Source organism: Sylvia atricapilla, chromosome 7, assembly GCF_009819655.1.
Source record: "Sylvia atricapilla isolate bSylAtr1 chromosome 7, bSylAtr1.pri, whole genome shotgun sequence".
In the NCBI taxonomy this organism is placed as follows: Eukaryota; Metazoa; Chordata; class Aves; order Passeriformes; family Sylviidae; genus Sylvia; species Sylvia atricapilla.
Window position 1 is genome coordinate 15,682,188 of NC_089146.1, and position 17,953 is coordinate 15,700,140.

Consider the following 17,953-nt stretch of genomic DNA (forward strand, 5'->3'; position numbering starts at 1 on the left):
GGGGCGGAGGGCGGCGCTGGCTCGGCCCCCGCCCCTCGGCGCGGCGGGGACAGTGCCACGGCGGCGGCCTCCTGCGAGCGACATGGGCCGTGCGCTGACCCTGCTGCTGCTGCCGCTGGCGCTGCTGGCGGCCCCGGCGCGGGCCGAGGGCGGCGCGGCGGCGGCGGAGGAGGTTCAGATAGAGGTGCTGCACCTCCCCGAGGCCTGCAGCCCGAAGAGCAAGAAGGGCGACCTGCTGAACGCGCACTATGACGGATTCCTGGCCAGCGACGGATCCAAGTTCTACTGCAGGTGAGCCCCCGTGGCACCGGGTCGGAGGACGGGCGGCGGGCCCTGCCCGGCGGCGTGCGTGGCACAGCCGAAGCCGGCTAAGAGGACTCGGGGGCGCTCCCGGCGTGGGCGCAGCTCGGGGCCCGCACCGACCACGTTGGCAATAGTAATTTCTCCCCGTCTCAACCTTCACTTTTCCTTAGCCGAATGTTAAAGGATGCAGAGTTTCCTGGGGTCAAGAAGGAGCGCAAAGGCAAAAGATGGAAATCAAAGACGCCTTTGCTCGAGGGTGGCGGCCATCGCCGGTGAAGGAGCCCGACAGGGAGAAACCCCGAGAGCCTGTAGCCCACACCTCACGTGGAGATCCCCTTTGGCAGGGTGGGAAAAAACCAAACCATCACCTTGATACTTGCCCTGTTCTGTGCTGTAATACGTGCAGAAAAACTCGGGTTGGGAGGAGGAGCTCCTGGTAGGAATGCACACTGACAATTTTACGCAGAAGCTTGAATATAGCATTCACTTCCACGTAGTTGGCACTGTGTAGTCCAGCCACATTATTACGCTAGTGGTTTGCTGCCTTTTTGCCTCGTCCTTGTTGCTGTTTCCCTTTTTGGTTCGTTGTGCCACCCATTTTACTTAAAGCTATCATTTAGTCTTTTGCTTTTTCTCTTTGCCCATGCATCTGTCCTCAGACAATACCTTAGCTCATTATGAAATCTTGACCCATTCCCCCCACGTGTATAATTTAAAAAAAAAAAATCAGTATAGGATAATTCTACATTTAAGAGTACCATTTCACTTGCATTTCTTTGCCTGTTGAAGTGACTGACTGGTACATGGAGTATTGCTTTCTGGATGTTTTGCTCAGTTGCTGTTTGATGTAGTGCCGTTACTGGGGATGCCTCATACGACCAGAAGCATCCTCAAGCACTGGCTGGCTGACCTGGTCCGAGTGGTAGGTGAGCTCACAGTACTGTAGCCAGCATTGCCAGGTTTCCCCAGCACACACCTGCACTCTCAATGCCATCCCATCCTGCAGTGCTGTGAACAGCTGAAGACAGTTTCACTTCCTACTGCTCCCCACATTCCTCTTCTTGGAGACTTCCTGCAGTGGAACCTTGTTTCTGGCATGCAGTGTACATGATCAGGAAGATTGGATGTCTTTGTAAGGAGTTCAAAAGCAAAAGGGTGTTTTTTCAGTTTAAAAAGAATGTTCCCCCTTACATATATCAAGATTTGACCTTAAATTATAAATGTAGCAGATAAAGTGTTTATGCTTTGTATTTTTGCACTCTAAACATTCTTGTGTGCTAATAATCTATGTTCTTAGTGACTGCAACTAAACGTTACATTTATGTAAAAAAAATATTAATGTTGCTCGTACATCATGTTTTTTAATAGTCGGACGCAAAATGAAGGTCATCCAAAATGGTTTGTTCTGGGTGTTGGACAAGTCATAAAAGGCTTAGATATTGCCATGATGAATATGTGTCCTGGAGAGAAACGGAAAGTGATAATTCCTCCATCATTAGCATACGGACAGCAAGGATACGGTAAAAAAGAAGTTTCTATGCTAAATTTTGTCTTTATTTTTTACCCTTTCAAGCATGCATTATTGTAAATGTCTGTTAGAATCTGTTCTCCCATTTGGAGGCAGTGCAGCTGTGCAGCCTCAGTCTTGCTCATTGCTACGCAGTTAAAGTAGTCCTGGCTACAGATCCACACCTTGCAGTTCCCATTAGAACTCAGTACCTGCCAACCAATGCATTTTCCCAAGTGTTGTCATAGTGTGAAACATTGGCAGCAAGAGGAAGATCTCCGTGAGCCAGATCAGCATTATCATGTTAATCAGTTAAATTCTAGTCACATTTGGTTTTTATTATTTGACTGCTACCTGTCTAGCCTTTTAATGACTATCTGCTTCTTCTGAGTAAAATGGAATATAATACAGTGCAATTAATCTAAGTAGAAATAATTTGCTTAAAATAGTGCTTACATTCTGCATAGTTAATGGCTCTCATTATCACATTACACAGTAATTGCAACAGTGCAGTGCATGAAATCTGATTTAAATATAAGATAATTCATTGTGCAGATTACTTTAAAAAAGTTCCAGTACAAGTTTTTGTGCAGTGTTTCAGCACTCAAATGTAGATGAATCCAGCTTTGACATAAGTGTAGTAGTTTCTGTGAAAAGGTAGCTCTTGCGCTATAATACTGCTTTGGTACTGAGATGTCAGAATTCGGTGCATCAGTTTTGTCTGTAATACAATTTCGTACAAAAAGGAAAAAACCCTGATACAAATAAAAATGTTCTTTAATATTAGTATTAACTGTTTGTTCCAGGTAGCACTTGAAGGAAGTAGTATTTTCCTACAGCACACCTGTCCTCTGTCTCAGCGTATTCCTGCATGCTGGGGAAGATGCCTGCCTAATCTTGAATTAGAAAAGATGCATGTGGCTTTCTAAATCTTTACAATAACTTTCCTTTGTTGGTATGTATATTTGTAAACTACTGACACTGAATTCTAGTATTGTATCTTTCTTTTGTAAGTGGTATTTAAATCGTGATTTTTATTCAGATGTATTTAAAACTTCTACTTTTCTACAGTGTGGAAGGTTTAAACATTTTGAACTCTGAAACCTGTTGTTTTTACTATGACTATTTTATATGGGAAGTGTAATAGTTTTGTTTATCTTCTGTTTACAATCAATGTGGATTCTTTAGCTTTTCTTCAGTTTATGAAGGATGGACTCAAGCTCAAAATCTGAAGTTACAATGTCATGCTCACTGGCTTTGGCAGCTTGCATGTTTACATTTTAATTTTACACTGCATGATTTCTTTATGCTCTTTTGGCACTATTTTTAAACTGCAGTAATTTGTGCTGTCTCTTTTCAGTTCCCTTTTTTTGCCAGATGCATGATACATGAACCTGTGTTTGTAGGCAGTGCTGGTTTTACAGCAAGTGGCAGAAAATTCTTTGATCCAGGAACAAAGAATTCTAACAGTTGTTTTCTTAATTCAGAGGCTAGACAAAGTATTTTGGTAGTTTGAAGTTTCTGTGGGGTGTTTTTGCAAGTCAGATGACTTTTACATTCTGTTACTGCTTTTTGAGATGTACATTTTTAACACTATTTTACAACATATGTAAAATTCCTTTTACCATAGGTATAATTCATACAAAGTAGGTAAAACATGATACTGGCTGCTTGTTTCTTCAGATAGAAAATGCATAGGAGCCTTGATCTACTACTGTTACATTTTAAATCAGATTTCAGCTGTTTAATAAAGACATACATCTTAAAACCAGTCTCTAAATAATCCCTGTCAAATGACAGGATGTGAAAGAGTGAGAACTTTAGAAGTACTTGTTTTTCATAGTAACCATTCACCTAATCTCTGAAAGTACCTGAATGCAATACAGTTTTGTTTCAGGCAAGTTCACGATTAGCAAGTTTCTTCCACAATCATTTATCTTAACACAATCGAACAGTCTTCCTGTCTAGATGTACAACATTTAAATTCAGAGTTTAATCACAGCCTTTTTAAACAAAAAAATGTTAAAATGTGAGATTATCATACATGTGATCTCTTCCCATAGTGTCTGTTTCCTTAAACACTTTTTTTCTTTTATTCGTAGCACAGGGCAAGATTCCACCCAATGCAACACTGATCTTTGAGATTGAACTTTATGCAGTAAATAAGGGACCTCGTAGTGTTGAAGCATTTAACCAAATAGACAAAGATGGTGACAAGAAACTCTCTGAACTTGAGGTAATATGAGGCAAATAATTTGAAACAAACAATGTATAAAACTAGAAGTGTGGCTGCATTAGTTTCATCTTTACATGAGCTGTCTCTGCTACAGCTGATCATGTAAGGTTTCTGTGTGCTTACACAGACTACACCGTGCTGTAGATTGCTGAAATTTCCTTTAATACATTAATAAGTCTCACACTTCCTGTAGACAAACTGTAGATGTGTCTGCACTGGAATCACAGTACATTGCTTGTTACTCCCAGTATCCTTGAGAATAGCTAGATTGAGTACTGGCATAAAAGTCACTATGATTGGATTGGACTTTTTTCTTTTCTTCTAGATAAGCCAGTATTTGAAAGAAGAATTTGCAAGAGATGGCAAAAAACGTCATCCCTCTGCCCATGATGAAATCTTAGCTGATATATTTAAGAAGAATGACCATGATAGAGATGGCTTCATATCAGCAAAGGAATACAATGTCTACCAGCATGATGAACTCTAAGTACTTTAAAAAATCTTCAGCTGTTTTCTGGGCACTGAATTCTAAATAATAATACTTTGTCATAGAATTTTTGTATTTTTTTTTATAGTGGAATCTTTTTGTATCTCTTAAGGTGACTGTAAAAATCTTATTTTTAACATTCAGCTAATAAAATGTGTCAGATGTTTAAAAGGAAAGAAATAAATTGAAGTATGATCTATGAACTATGATCTAATATTTGTGGTTCCTACAACATGTTCCAATCTACAGTATTGTTCAGTAGTCTCTCATTTGGTAAAGTACTGATGAAAATAATTATTTCTGTTCTGTTGAGCACACAAAAGTTACAATAATCTTTGACATAGCTGGAATGTAACTGATGAACACTTCTCAATCCCCTGTAAAATAAAAAGGGAAAACAGAATCCCAGGAATAGAACTCTTAAACTGCTGCAGACTCTTAGCCTAGCTTCTTGAGGAAAGGCCATTTGCAGCAATTAATTATAAAAGGCTTAAAATAGGCAAACTCTGCCTATGGAATGTTAAGAAAAAACAAAAATGTTTTTAAACCAACTTAAAATAACCTCTTTGGTGTAATATTAACATAAAGAATCTTAGGTTGAAGAAAAAGCAGTATTTTAAGTGAGTTTTTAAACTTCGACTTAGTAAAATTCTCAAGTTAGCCAGTTTATTCAGCAGCACCAAGTTAAAAATCTACACTATTGTCATTTAATTGAATGAGATTGAAGATCATATGAGATACTATATGTGAACATAAGTAATTAATTACTTGGGCATCATTCTGGTTTTCCTCACTGGAAAAGTACAAAGAAGTAGCAATACTTAATAGACAGTACTTACATCTGTTAACTGTTCTCCTTATGAAGAACACATCAGAACACTTGTTAAGACTTCACTCTTCTCTCATGAAAAGCAGTGGCTGTATTCATTTCAACATGTAATAATCAGATGTACACAGTGAAAGTAGTAGCACAAGTAAAAAAGCTTCCATACCTGGGTTATCTTTGAAATAATTTTAAAAGGTATAAAAAGGTTTTTTTGCTCTGCCAGTGTAAAACAGTGTGGTGAGAGGTTTAACAGAGCCCTGCCCCACAGCCCAGTCCCAGCCCTGGACACAGTTTCTCTGGTGCTCCAGTCAACACACTCAATTTCCTGAGGCTGGGATGTACCTGTTAAACACCTTCACCCCTGAAGTCTTTTTGGAGTTCCATTATTTTCATAAGCTTCCAAAACATTTTCTGCCAAGTAGTTTTTTTCTCTTAGCACATAAAGTCAAGAGCAGCTGTGACATAAAATCCATTTGCAGCAGGTGGACTGGCCAGTACTTTTAATAATCGAAACAAACTCGATATATGGCAACAGCACCCTAATATGAAACTCCCATCCATAGTTCAGTTGTTCTCTTTTGTAACTGAAACATTAGACTGAGCTAAGTTTTAGCATGTTTTTTAATCTGATACTTCAATTACACATTCATGAGAACACTAAATTATTAACAAATATTCTCATTTAACCATCATATGCCAGTGTAGAGAAAGGCAGCATTTGGGGTAAGTTTGTGTAAACAACTTTAAGTTCTAGCACATATTTTGACATTATGAAAATACTATTTAAAAATATGTTTTTCATTATCATGATGATGAGAAGGTCCTAGGAAAAACAGCAATGTCAGGGAATTCATGTGCATTTTAAAGTAGAGGTCATTGACTGCGAGGCAAAGAATTTGAAGATACCAGTGTAATAAAATGTTTTGCACTTTCACTGTTTTGCATTTCACAACTGGAGACATATTTACCAACTCAAAATTTTGTGGCACAGTTTTGCCCATGTCTGTGACAACAGGCACTCACCAAGATCAGTTACTTCATTCTCTTATGCCAGAGGTCAAAACAGGGCACGGCATGCAGTCGTACATACTTCTGTCCATTAAAAGAACACTCCAGGCATCCATAGACTGTCTCCCTTTTAGAACTTCCCATTCCACAAAGGACACAGGGGCCTTTGGGGATGTTGTTATTAAGTAAATTAATTCGGATATGAGAACCGTCCCTAAGATAGCTTGTAGAGACATCAGTCATGCTTGCGGCTTTTTCATAATAATCTGCAAAAAGGTCCTCCAAGTAAGGATCCGAGTTAGCAACGATTTCCACTACTCCTTTATCTGAAAAAGAACACGAGAAAAAGAAGCAGTGATTTGTTATTACATTATGATCTGTTGTTTACAAAAATGTGTTTAATTATAACAACTGATTCATAAAACTAAGTATGCCATATAGATTACTCTCCATCAAAAACCCTGTGTGATGAAAAATTTTTACCTTCACTGAAGGCACTGACAAAAGTCAGAATTTTTTGTATATGACCTATGTAATTATTTTTTAGAAAAATACCTAAAGGATAGGCATGAGGCAAGCTTCTGAGAAATTGGTACAAAGTCAAACCACAGCTGTGTACTTTCCTGTTTCTATTTTTGCATTTCTAGTTTTATGTTCTAAGCATTGTAAATTCACTTTTATTTCCTATTATTTACAAAAAAAGTCCCACTAAAGCTTAATATGTTTAGAAAACTCAGAGGACTCCTTGTTAATCTCCTTGCAGATTTCTGAGCATCCAGACGTGCCAGGTAGGAACTACCTACCTTTCCCTCTCTCTTCAGGCACTGACATTGAGTGAAGAACTTTTAGGCACCTACAGCTCCTGAGATGTATCAGACCCACTGAAGATTTATTCCCCTAGTGTGGACTGGAGAGCAGCACTGAAGGCTTAGTCCATAAAAGTCCTTTGATTGAGAATGGAATGCAGTGGGGAAAGGACAGCTTTACAGAGCAGCCTTTGGGACATGTTTACAGCTCAGCATTTATCTTCACACTCCAATCTGCAAGATTTCCAAAGTACTTGGACCAAGGAGTGTTACAAGTTTAAGATCTTGGTCTAAAGCTGCATTTTTGTTGGACACTGTGTTCATATATGAAATAAAGAGAGGTCCTGACCATGTCCCTGCCATGGGAACATTGTGCCTAAGGAGTACATTCAATTACTGCAGTTAACATTGTTTGGTATTTAAACTTACAGCTTTTGTCCTCAAATATTACTATAATTCTAACTTGTATTGTATAATAGGAGCTGTAAATGGCAAACACATGAAATAAGTTCCATGTTAAGTTAGCTGCATAATTACTGGTTTATCAACAGACATAAGCTTTAAGATTTTTAGTTGAACAGATTTGTTATTTCTGAGAGACAGGTTCTCAAATGTAAATTTTAATAACTCCATAATAATTTCAATACACTAGAAATTGAGAGGTACATTTTCTGTCAAAATTTTTTTCTTTAAACATTCATCTTGCGCAGACATTAAAGAAAGATACACTTAAATAAGACATTTGTATAGAAATATCAAAAGTCATACTTCGATGAAACAAATTATTCTTTAATCTCCTTAATTTGGTCAGTGAAGATGATGCAGATTTCTCTCTTTCAAATCCTCCTTTTGCAATTGGAGTCACACAGAGTTCTGTAAAAATTAAAAGTTTTTAAAAGGACTAAATATAAAAGCCAAAATTGACCAACAACTTAATATGCTTTCTAATCAATAAAGTTAACAGTAATTAAATTTAGCTTTGATAAGGTTTTTAATGCCTAGTACACCCTTTTAATACAAGTCTGCACAGTACTACACAGTGATAGCCCACAGAATCAAGTAACAGATTCGATGGGAATATTAAACTTGGTGGCTTTCAATCAACATCCTCAGAGCCTGTTTTGGTTCATACACAAATTATGGTCATGTTAAGGAGTCAGATAGTCAGTGTCACACCAATGGAAGCCCTGATTCTGAAGGACAAAGATTTCTGTAGTCTTGAAAGTAAAAATGAAACATAGTAAGCAAGGCTGTGATTTCTCACCACTTCCAATACTGCATCAACTATTAGAACTTTTTTCTAAAATAAAACCAAGTTATCATCTATGTTTCTCTCTGTAACTTGAAAGAAAAGGTTCAAAGTAAAATCTAAGCTATGCAAATTTTTATTTGTTTACAATTACTGCAATTATTTCCTCCTAAATAGCTTTAGATATTTTTATGTGCAAATGATGTATCAGACTGAAATTAAAGTCCCAACAGAAAAAAATATTATTAGTTTAGAAGTTCTGTACACTTTTTTCTTTACTTGTATCTTTGTACTTGCCTATTTTATGCAAAACTCATCAGATAGTCTCAGAAACTTGTTTCTCACCAGCTAGAAATATTACTAAGTGGGGCTTTTTGTTCCATGCAACCACAGAATATAAAAGATACAAAGTCAAACTAACTTTTAAAAAATGTTCCCACAGCAGACTATTTTTTAGCGCCTGCCTTGTTTATCTTTTCAAGCACTATTTCTGTCAGAATGTCAGAATACTTATGTGCATAAAATTAAAGCACACCATTGTACAGAACCAAGGCTTATGTATGTCAAGAGCAATAAAACAGTTTTAAAAACTTAGATCATTATAAATAATAGCAGTAATGACAGTAATTCACATCACTTACCGAAATTACCATCCAAATGAATGTAGAGTTCAAATACACTAAAAGCAATAGTTGTGTGTGCAGGAAAAACAATGGCTTTGTCCCGCCCTTTATAATTCTGATCTTCAATTATGTGAAACTATAATTTAGAGAAGAATGAAAAGAAAAAAAGTTACAAATTGAAATGAATAAATAAACATAATACTAATCTTAACTTCGTATATTGAGAACTATAATGCCAGGGGGAAACTTTGAAAATGAAGATCAAATTTCACAAGTAAAGAATTTTCTATTAACTACTTAGCATTTTAATAAATTTTGATACAGAGAATAATTTGCATGACTCACTAAAAAATTATGTGAATGATTAATAAATACAAGAAAGAGCAAAATTAGAAGACTTGCAGGTTTAATTATTCAAACACATCAAGGGGGGAGGGGATCAAGAGCATAACACAGGGAGTAAGATGTTGAACCTTCAAATAATAACCTGAAATTCCGATGTGTTAAAGATGACCATAATAATGAAAGAAAGGTTATACATTTATTAGAAAGTCAAACTAAGAAGTAGTAAATTCCACATTTTTGCCAAGGCTTTGCCCCAAGCAATGGCTCATTGTCTAGCCATCTTTTCATGCATTTCCCACCCCGCAGTCACATAAGTCACAAAAGATTAACTTTGAAACCACTTTACATCAGTACAATAATATTGATTCACTTCAGATTTTTTCTGAGATTACATTATAAAAATACAATTAAATCAAACCATAAAATTTATAAAAAAATGAGCTTTTTATGCTTGATAATTTAATTCACAGGACTTTGTCAAACATATTTACCCTCATTGTCTCTCCACGCATTCCAGTATGGACAGTTAATGAACACTGCCTTGTAGTTCGAATACTTTCCATGACCACACACAGAATTTCCATCCTACTTTTTCTTGTTTGATGGACTAGACAATGATCAAAGTTTATTTTTCTAAAATCAAGAGGGAGGCAGGAAGGAAATTCAGACATAATTAGCAGTTTACAAAGCAGCCAAGTAACTTTAATTCAGTAAATAAATCACCATAACGTCTGTTTCATAGCAGCAAAGCAAATGACCAAGGAAATCTCTGGAAACTTAATATTGGTTTTCAGTGTTTGGGAACAGAAGAACTAAAAAATTCAAGGAAAGCCAGTATTTTACAGATGTTAGAGAAGATATCTGGGACACCCTGGAAAATTCAAAGCCTGTCTATCTGACTCTGATTTTAGTGCCATTAACTGAAAAAAACCCTATATTGCTTATAAACAACACTGAACAATCATGAAACAAGTGTTTGTAGAAGAATTTCTACAAACAATGGCTGTTAGTTCTATAACATTGAATCTTTTTTTCAGGAGCCTAGATCCTCTTTCCTCACTCCCAGTTATTAATGATAACATTTGGAGGTTGCAAATAAACTAGGAAAAGGTCGATATGGGACACAAAGTGGCATGCACTTCTTCATAAATAACAACAAGTTAACAATATATATTTGCAAATGCCAAATGTGCATCATGCATAGTAAATAGTTTACTGGGATGCGCTGCTGGGACTAACTGACATTGTTACCAAGGGACAATCTTTGAAATATAAATAAAAGAATTACACCTAGAATTAGAAAATTAGTCACATCATGTTTCTTCATGTTTGACATCTGTGCTAGCAGCACAAGTTCATTTTCAGTGTCTAAAACTCAACAACAATGTTGGTAAAAGAGACCAGATGTAAAGAAAAGTCACAGAAGGTTATGAAAAATTCAAGTAGATAAACCTGTTTTGCTTTTTGTAGAAAAGCATGTGTAAGAGCTTCAGAAAACCTCAAAGTACCTACAATGGCAATAATATATATGTCTCTCTAGTTCATCATAGGCAAAGAAATCCTATTTCTGAAACCTGAAATTGGGTAATGTCATTCAAAGTAGATTTCAAATTTTAAATACTATGGTATAACATAGATAGGAGCTTGGATGGACTCTTCCTCTCTGAATTTGGTTTGTTTTTTGTTTTTGTTTTGGGTTTTTTTTTTCCTGAGACATGCACTGTTAATTCAAAGAATTCAAAAAAATTGTACAGCCTGTATTATACAGGTCATGTGTCTAATCCCAGTGATCCAGCCTGATACCCTTGAAAATATCAGATGGTGACTGCTACTGATGACTGAAAGTAGTTGAAACCTAACCACATCAGACTTTGAACATAACTGTATGAAATAGATTATAGAAACAGAAATCAAAACCCAGAATACAACCTTGTAGTAAGTTCTTTAAGTAATGTTGGTACTTCAACTTCATGTTTGGTCACTATGCCAAATGAAGCTTTAAAGGCAATAGAATCTGATCCAGTAATGTCAAAACCAACATCATTTATTATCTGATTTCCTCTTCTGCCATTAAGTGAAACATCTGATTTGTCTTCATAGTTGAGCAACTGGTAAGATGAGACACCTGAGTAAAAGAAGGAAACCTTTGTATGATGAAAAGTCTGAACACAGTATTTTCACAAAAGAAGAATACATGGTACCATTCCTACTGTGCTTAACCATTTTGATAAGAAATTCAGAGCTACATTGAGCACTTGTTAATTGGTGTTACTACTGATGGATGATGGAAATAGGAATGCTGGGTTTGAATAAAGCTACTTTCAAATTTATGTGTTCATCATTATTCTCCTCAAGTACTTGTACCTGTAACCATGATGGTGATATGTATAAACTACTCATGTAGTATGCTTTGGCTTTAATCACGGAGGCTCTGAAACCCAAAATGACTCAGTGGAGGTCACACAGAATATTAAAACTAGTAACAAAATGAAAGCCACTGTATAAAAAATATTAGGGAATTCTGAATTTTGTCTAGATGCTATAGAACGACCCTAATTTATCTTCATTTTTTGTAATACATGAGTGAGACACGGGTGTGCCAGTAACATTAACTTTGTCCAGGGACTGTGTCAGTTTATTTTGAGGGAAAACAGCAGGTTAATTCTGACTTGCTTGAGAGTTTGCATTCAATTATTGTACGATCAAAAGGTAGGCAGCAAAACATCTCTACAAAAATGTCTTTATAATGTCAAATACATTTCCATCACACTAACAGAAAAAATACTAAAATGCAGTGGTTAGCAAATTAAAAAAAACCACAGGGACTAGATTTCCAAATACATCTAAGAATCTCGAGTGTACTCCTTTTTTTGTTTCTAATCCTTTAAAGATATTAGGATAAACTGACATTATGAAGTCACCTACTATGAATCCTGTTCGTGTTTATTTTTAGCCAAAAAGAATATTCATATATTTTTCACAATTCTAAAAGGATCGGAAATGCTTGCCTTTGTTACATAAAAAAAGGAAATTCAATTACAAACCTCTTTGCTTACGCTAAAGGACAATACTTTCTGCGCATGATATTTAACCTTTACAGAAAAGACTAGTAAGGTTTTGTGAGACATTTTAATGAGAATTTGTAACCTTTTTCTCAGACTTTGTAATGAGATTTTGAATTATTTTCATTCAGGACAAGCCAGCTGACTTCTCCTGAATGTAAGACATAGGATTAAATTTTTTCTTATCATGCTTGTATACTGAAATCCCCTCTTGTAGGATCAAGTGGTATTTCCATCTTCCTGTGCTCATAATAGTTTTTCTTAGTAGAGATTTTAACTGATGTATTTTTTGTGCAAATAAAATCATAAATAATTTTGTCAAAATTGTCATCTTTAAAAAAAATTAAGCAATGAAACTCTTTTGAGAAAACAGAGCATGTAGACATGAATTACACACTTTTCAAAGGAATGTAGAGGAAGATGTAGGCAGTATAGTTTAATTTTGCACCTCATTCTCATAAAATATCCTTAAAATTTACGTTATTGCATAGAGAAAGCAATTTAAAAACAGTTAAGTTCTTTAAATACACCACTAAGATTGCAAATGTGGAAAAAGTCTTATGAAAATCCAATCAGGTGTAATAGCTGTTTTCAAATGCTTCTGTCTGTGCAGAGCTCAGTTCAGCACCAGGGACTGCCAGCATGGAACAGCTGTGGAACGGTGGCCATTCTTACACACTTAAAAGTGAGTATGCAGAGAAGGGGGTACATTTCTGAACAAATTTTATGTAGCAATTAATCAACACACAGCACTGTGTCTGTCAGAAATTTGTGGTTTTTTGTGGGGGAAAAAAAGCCTAATTGAATTTGCTTAATACTAGTTCAGAAAATATCAAGGATTTTAGTATAAATTACTTTATTTTCTTACTCTTTCTCCAGAATATCCATTTTTTCCCCTTTTTCCTTACTATTTTGATTTTTACTTTTTTTTCTTAAATATTTATGACATGACTAAGCAAGAAAAACGTTATTACCCATTTACTAAGGAAACAACATACTACCTGCACAGTTTAAACCAGTAAACACAGTTTACTACATATTTACTAGAAAACATGCATTTTTCCACTTTGAAGAAAGATAAAAATCTTACCTGCAGAAATTTCTTTCTCCCCTTGAAGAATGTCTTTTAATGTGAAAGGTGTTGAAGCAAATTTAGATTTTTTTGAAAGTGAACATTTTCTTTTTTTAATCACAAGGCTCAGAGGTTGGTATCTGTCAGCTTCACTGAGGCTGGGCACTGGAACTAATCTTCCTCCATCACCAACCTGTTTAACAAAGTTTTTGGTTGCAGCAGCAAACATATTATGACATTAGTAATGATAATAATAAAAAGCTCTGTATCAAGTGTAGCTTGCAGACATTGAGCCCATGTTCAATTCTTTTTATATTTTTCTTGCAAAAAAAAATCACATTCTTTGAAAAAAAAAAGATCTGTCAAACTGTTTTTTTTAGACTGAGTTGTATTTCACTTTTAAAGAATCAACAGCATCTTAGCTGCCGAACTTCTATGGTGTTCTGCTTCTCTCAGAGACCTTCAGTTAAGCTCTCTAATTCTGCATGATGAATAATGAATTACCAGTGTAAACTGAGAGGGAAATGGTGCCCTTTTCTTGGCAGTTTATTTCCACTCTTTAAAATCAAAATCTACTGTCATAGAAACAGAAAACCAGCTTCCATAACCCTCAACTTCCCACTAGGAGTTATTGGTCTACTGCCATTTACTGGGTCCTTGCTGCAGCTGAATTCTGCTGTTTTAGCTGCACCAACAAAGCAGCAGACGTGCTCTGGGAGGCACTGGAATTACACTTTGATGAGCACTGGTAGCCCTGTGAGCTGGTGTTGCCTTTCACAGCAGTGGTATAACCTGTCTGGGAGAGCTGTGCTGGGGGCTGAACGTGCCGGGGCTGAAGGGTAGGATCAGAGCAGCCTGGGGACACGGGGAAACACCAGCGGGCTCTCATCGCTTGTTAGTTATCCCCTAAGACTCAGCTGTCTGTGACCCAAGGGCTAGGCTTGAGCTGCATGTATTTAGATCAGATTACGCAGAACACCTCATTAAATTGTGAGAATCATACAAAATAATAAAAGTAAAATTGCAGGAAGAAGTGACAGTGTTGATAGACGAATGAGGAGCAACTCAAGGATCCAAGATATAAAGCACCAGTGTAAAAAGACAGAAAATTTTGAAGAGAGGAAAGACAGACAGGAAAGAGCAGGAAGAAAGACAGACAGGAAAAAGTGGAGGATCTGTGAGAGAGGCAGAAGGAGCTGACCCACCCTCATGTAAACAATTACTTGATTTTCTAATAAGAGTGATGAGCACAGGACTGGCTAAACCTTGTAGCACTTCTTCCAGAGACTCCCTTTGCAGTTATAGTAGGCAAAGCATCAGCAATGGGCTTGTAAAGTTACACTTCAGTAGGAATATTATCCCTGGTTGCCAGGTAACAATTGGTTTGATTGGCGTTTTTTTTTTTTTTTTTTTTTTTAAGATTTTCATGTTTTAAAATATGAACACTTATTTAATAACTTATCATGTGTCAATCCTTCCATAATATTTTTAAAGGTTCAGAATATCAGTAAGTCCAACAAAATGGCAAAAAGGAGAGGACATTACTTCAGCTGTCTAAGAAAGGCTGCTGGAAAGGAAAGACTGCTGGATCTTTCTGCTTACTCTAGAGGGTGCTGAAAAATCAAGACAGGTTATATATAGATTTTGAATTGAAAGCATGGCAAATGCTGCAATTAATTCTGGCTGTAATTCATACTACACTATCTGAAAAACCCTGTGTATATTTCTTAAATCAAAACACATTAACAGACCTGAAAAGCTTTCAAAGGGAAGGAAAATCTAAGGGAACTCTAAAATTAAAATTGCCCATTGATCCTTGATTTAGATTAATCCTGTATATATATGTTTGATAGGATACTATTTTTCTTTATAAATTGTTAAGATCTGCTGGCACTGTCTATTCAGCATGCATTTGTATTTTTCTTTCTCAGTATGTGGTCACAGATCATACTCAATCTGATCTAGCTCTAATTTTGATAATGAATAGTTTCATTTAATATGTTTATGTGCTATTCCTGTTACTCTAACACTGTATAATCCATCATAAACACTTCAGCAGATGTTTGTGTTGTCCTCATGCCACAGATCAGAGAACAGGAGTCCATGTACAGTAACACTGGCACATTCTGAAAACATTCGCTAGTTTTGTATGTCCAAGTGAAGAAACTCAAGGTATTTCCCTGCTCCTCCCACCCTACACACTTTAGTACTTGGCACACTAGTGTACTTACAAACTTCCAATGTTTCTGCAGCCCTGGCGTGCTCTCAATAAAAGAAAAGCATTTAATTGCCAAGTGCATAAGTTGATGCCTGAGTCACCACCGGAATAAAAAAATCTTGCCTTGCCAAGTGGTGCAGATGAAAGTCCTTGCTGACATTTGCTCTCTGGGGAGGATCTGGGTTGGAATGTTCCCGTCCCCTCAGTGCCACATAAGGGTACTGACAAGGCCTCCCCTCTGCACCACGCACAGCCCTCCACAGAAGAACAAGAGGACTTCTCTAGCCTGATCATCTTCCGTTGGAGGGAAGAGCAAGAGAGTTTATTTCCTACACAAGATGAGTTCTGTTTTTTGGGGGTGGGTCTTAGCCATGAAGTAGTAACATAGGAAGTACTAGCTGTATATAGTTGAGAATATTTTATGTTTAAATTCTGTATTTTTCTCTTACATCATATCGATATGGAGTTTTTTTACGAGTAAAACCCAGAGGACAATCCTGTTCTCTGCATAGAGTTGGAAGATGCAGAAGGTTTTTGTTAGTTAATAGATAATTCCATAATGATTTTTGGTTTAATATTAGATAGTTATCCTACATTGTCACTTGTAGGAATGTCAGTCACTTGTAATTATAGAGTGTCTAAAGAGGCATTTATAAGGTGATCTAAGGCAGTGCAAACTAGAGATTTGTCCAAGGAACTGAAAATGTGGAATTATTTCATTATTTTCAATCCAGAAATCTTAAACTGTCTCTAATCCACTTGAACTGATCTTATTATAATTCATTTCTTGTCACAGTCAACCATATCATAAGATTAACATGATTAAGCAGTCAGCTGAAGGGAGAAAAGAAATCTTAAGTCTTAACTGACTGGATAAACTTAGTTGGTGTTTCACTTGAAAGGATTAAACCCACAATCTACACCAAATGATTCTTGTAATTTGTTTAATATCTTCTTAGTGTACAAAAAGATGCCATCAGTTGCCAAATCTCCTGGCAACTGAACAGGAGTGCATCATGTACACTTCAAGTGCCTTTGAATGGTGTTATGTTTACCTACAGATCTCTGCAAAAGAACAAGTGCAAGAATTTAACATATAAAAAACAGCAAAAGAATATGTTACTGAAAAAATTACTTGCAAAATTCCATAACTTTCCAGAATATGGCACGAGTATTTCCCTAGAAAGACAGGATCTGTGCAATATAGACACTGTGATATTTTAGGAAGTAACAAAAATAACATTTTATGGGACAAAATACAGTCCTTATTACATACAGATTTTTTTTTTTTTTTTCCCTCCCAACAACCTGAGTGGGTTTAACAGCATTTGACTTCTTTTTTGGGTTTTTTTTGAGGTGGCATTTGTCTAGAGATTCTCATGTAGGAGCAAAACAGCCTAGTTTAATAACATGACTTACATTACTTCAGAACTCCTGGAATACAAATTCTGGTGATTGTTTTATATGCTCTTCTACAGACTTACCTTTCAGGTTCCAGACCTTTGATCATGGACACACAGATTATTTAATCTGTGCTTCATGTGTCCGTCTTTAGAGTGTATGAAATATCCCAGCTTTTGCTGCTTTGTAATCACCCCAGTATTAATGGCAATATTTTCAATGGACAGATGGATGTGTTAGCCATGAAACCTTTACTGGAAAGTAATATAAAAGTAGTCCTCCAGGGACAGATTTGCCAAGATAGTATGTTTGCATTTACACTTACCACCTGTGAGAGGCAGGCACATCTTTCCGCTCTCAGTCTGGTAACTGATAACATCTTTTTGCTCACTAAGAAGATATTAAACAAATTACCAGCATAATATGGCGCAAATTTTGGGTTTAATCTCCAATACCAGCTCAGTTTATCCAGTAAGATTTCTTTTCTCCCTTCATCTTCCAGCTTCCTTTTGTTACATAAACATTACTGTATACAACAAAGCTACTTTCATCATATAGCATTATTACCTCCTGAAGAAACATCTGGAAAAAAACAAGCCAATGCAGCCTGATTGTTAAATGCTTTCTTTCCTTTGAAGGATGCTGCCCAAATGGCTAAATCTTTTTTAACCAGCATCTGTCAGCAGATGTGCCTGTGTGTGAGCACAGCTTTGTGGGCTTGCCCATCCACCTGTATGAAGATGTAGAACTGTAGATGCTGCTGTGCCACTCTATCTGAAGAAAAGTTACAAAACAAAGGATTTGTCTATT

General features: G+C 36.5%; 2 protein-coding genes across 2 annotated transcripts; one reads left to right on the forward strand and one right to left on the reverse strand.

The window, feature by feature from the left end:
* Positions 1-3: 3 nt before the first annotated feature.
* Positions 4-4,717, forward strand: FKBP7 (FKBP prolyl isomerase 7). Its single transcript, XM_066322752.1, has 4 exons — positions 4-291; positions 1,672-1,823; positions 3,913-4,046; positions 4,372-4,717. The coding sequence occupies exons 1-4, from the start codon at positions 83-85 to the stop codon at positions 4,531-4,533; spliced, it is 657 nt and encodes a 218-aa protein (XP_066178849.1). The 5' UTR covers positions 4-82; the 3' UTR covers positions 4,534-4,717.
* Positions 4,718-5,368: 651 nt separating this feature from the next.
* On the reverse strand, positions 5,369-13,769 carry PJVK (pejvakin). The gene is made up of 6 exons (XM_066322749.1): positions 13,543-13,769; positions 11,320-11,515; positions 9,882-10,023; positions 9,064-9,181; positions 7,942-8,046; positions 5,369-6,693 (listed from the first exon to the last, which is right to left on the reverse strand). Exons 1-6 carry the CDS (start codon positions 13,751-13,753, stop codon positions 6,392-6,394), a joined length of 1,074 nt encoding a protein of 357 aa, XP_066178846.1. The 5' UTR covers positions 13,754-13,769; the 3' UTR covers positions 5,369-6,391.
* Positions 13,770-17,953: the final 4,184 nt, after the last annotated feature.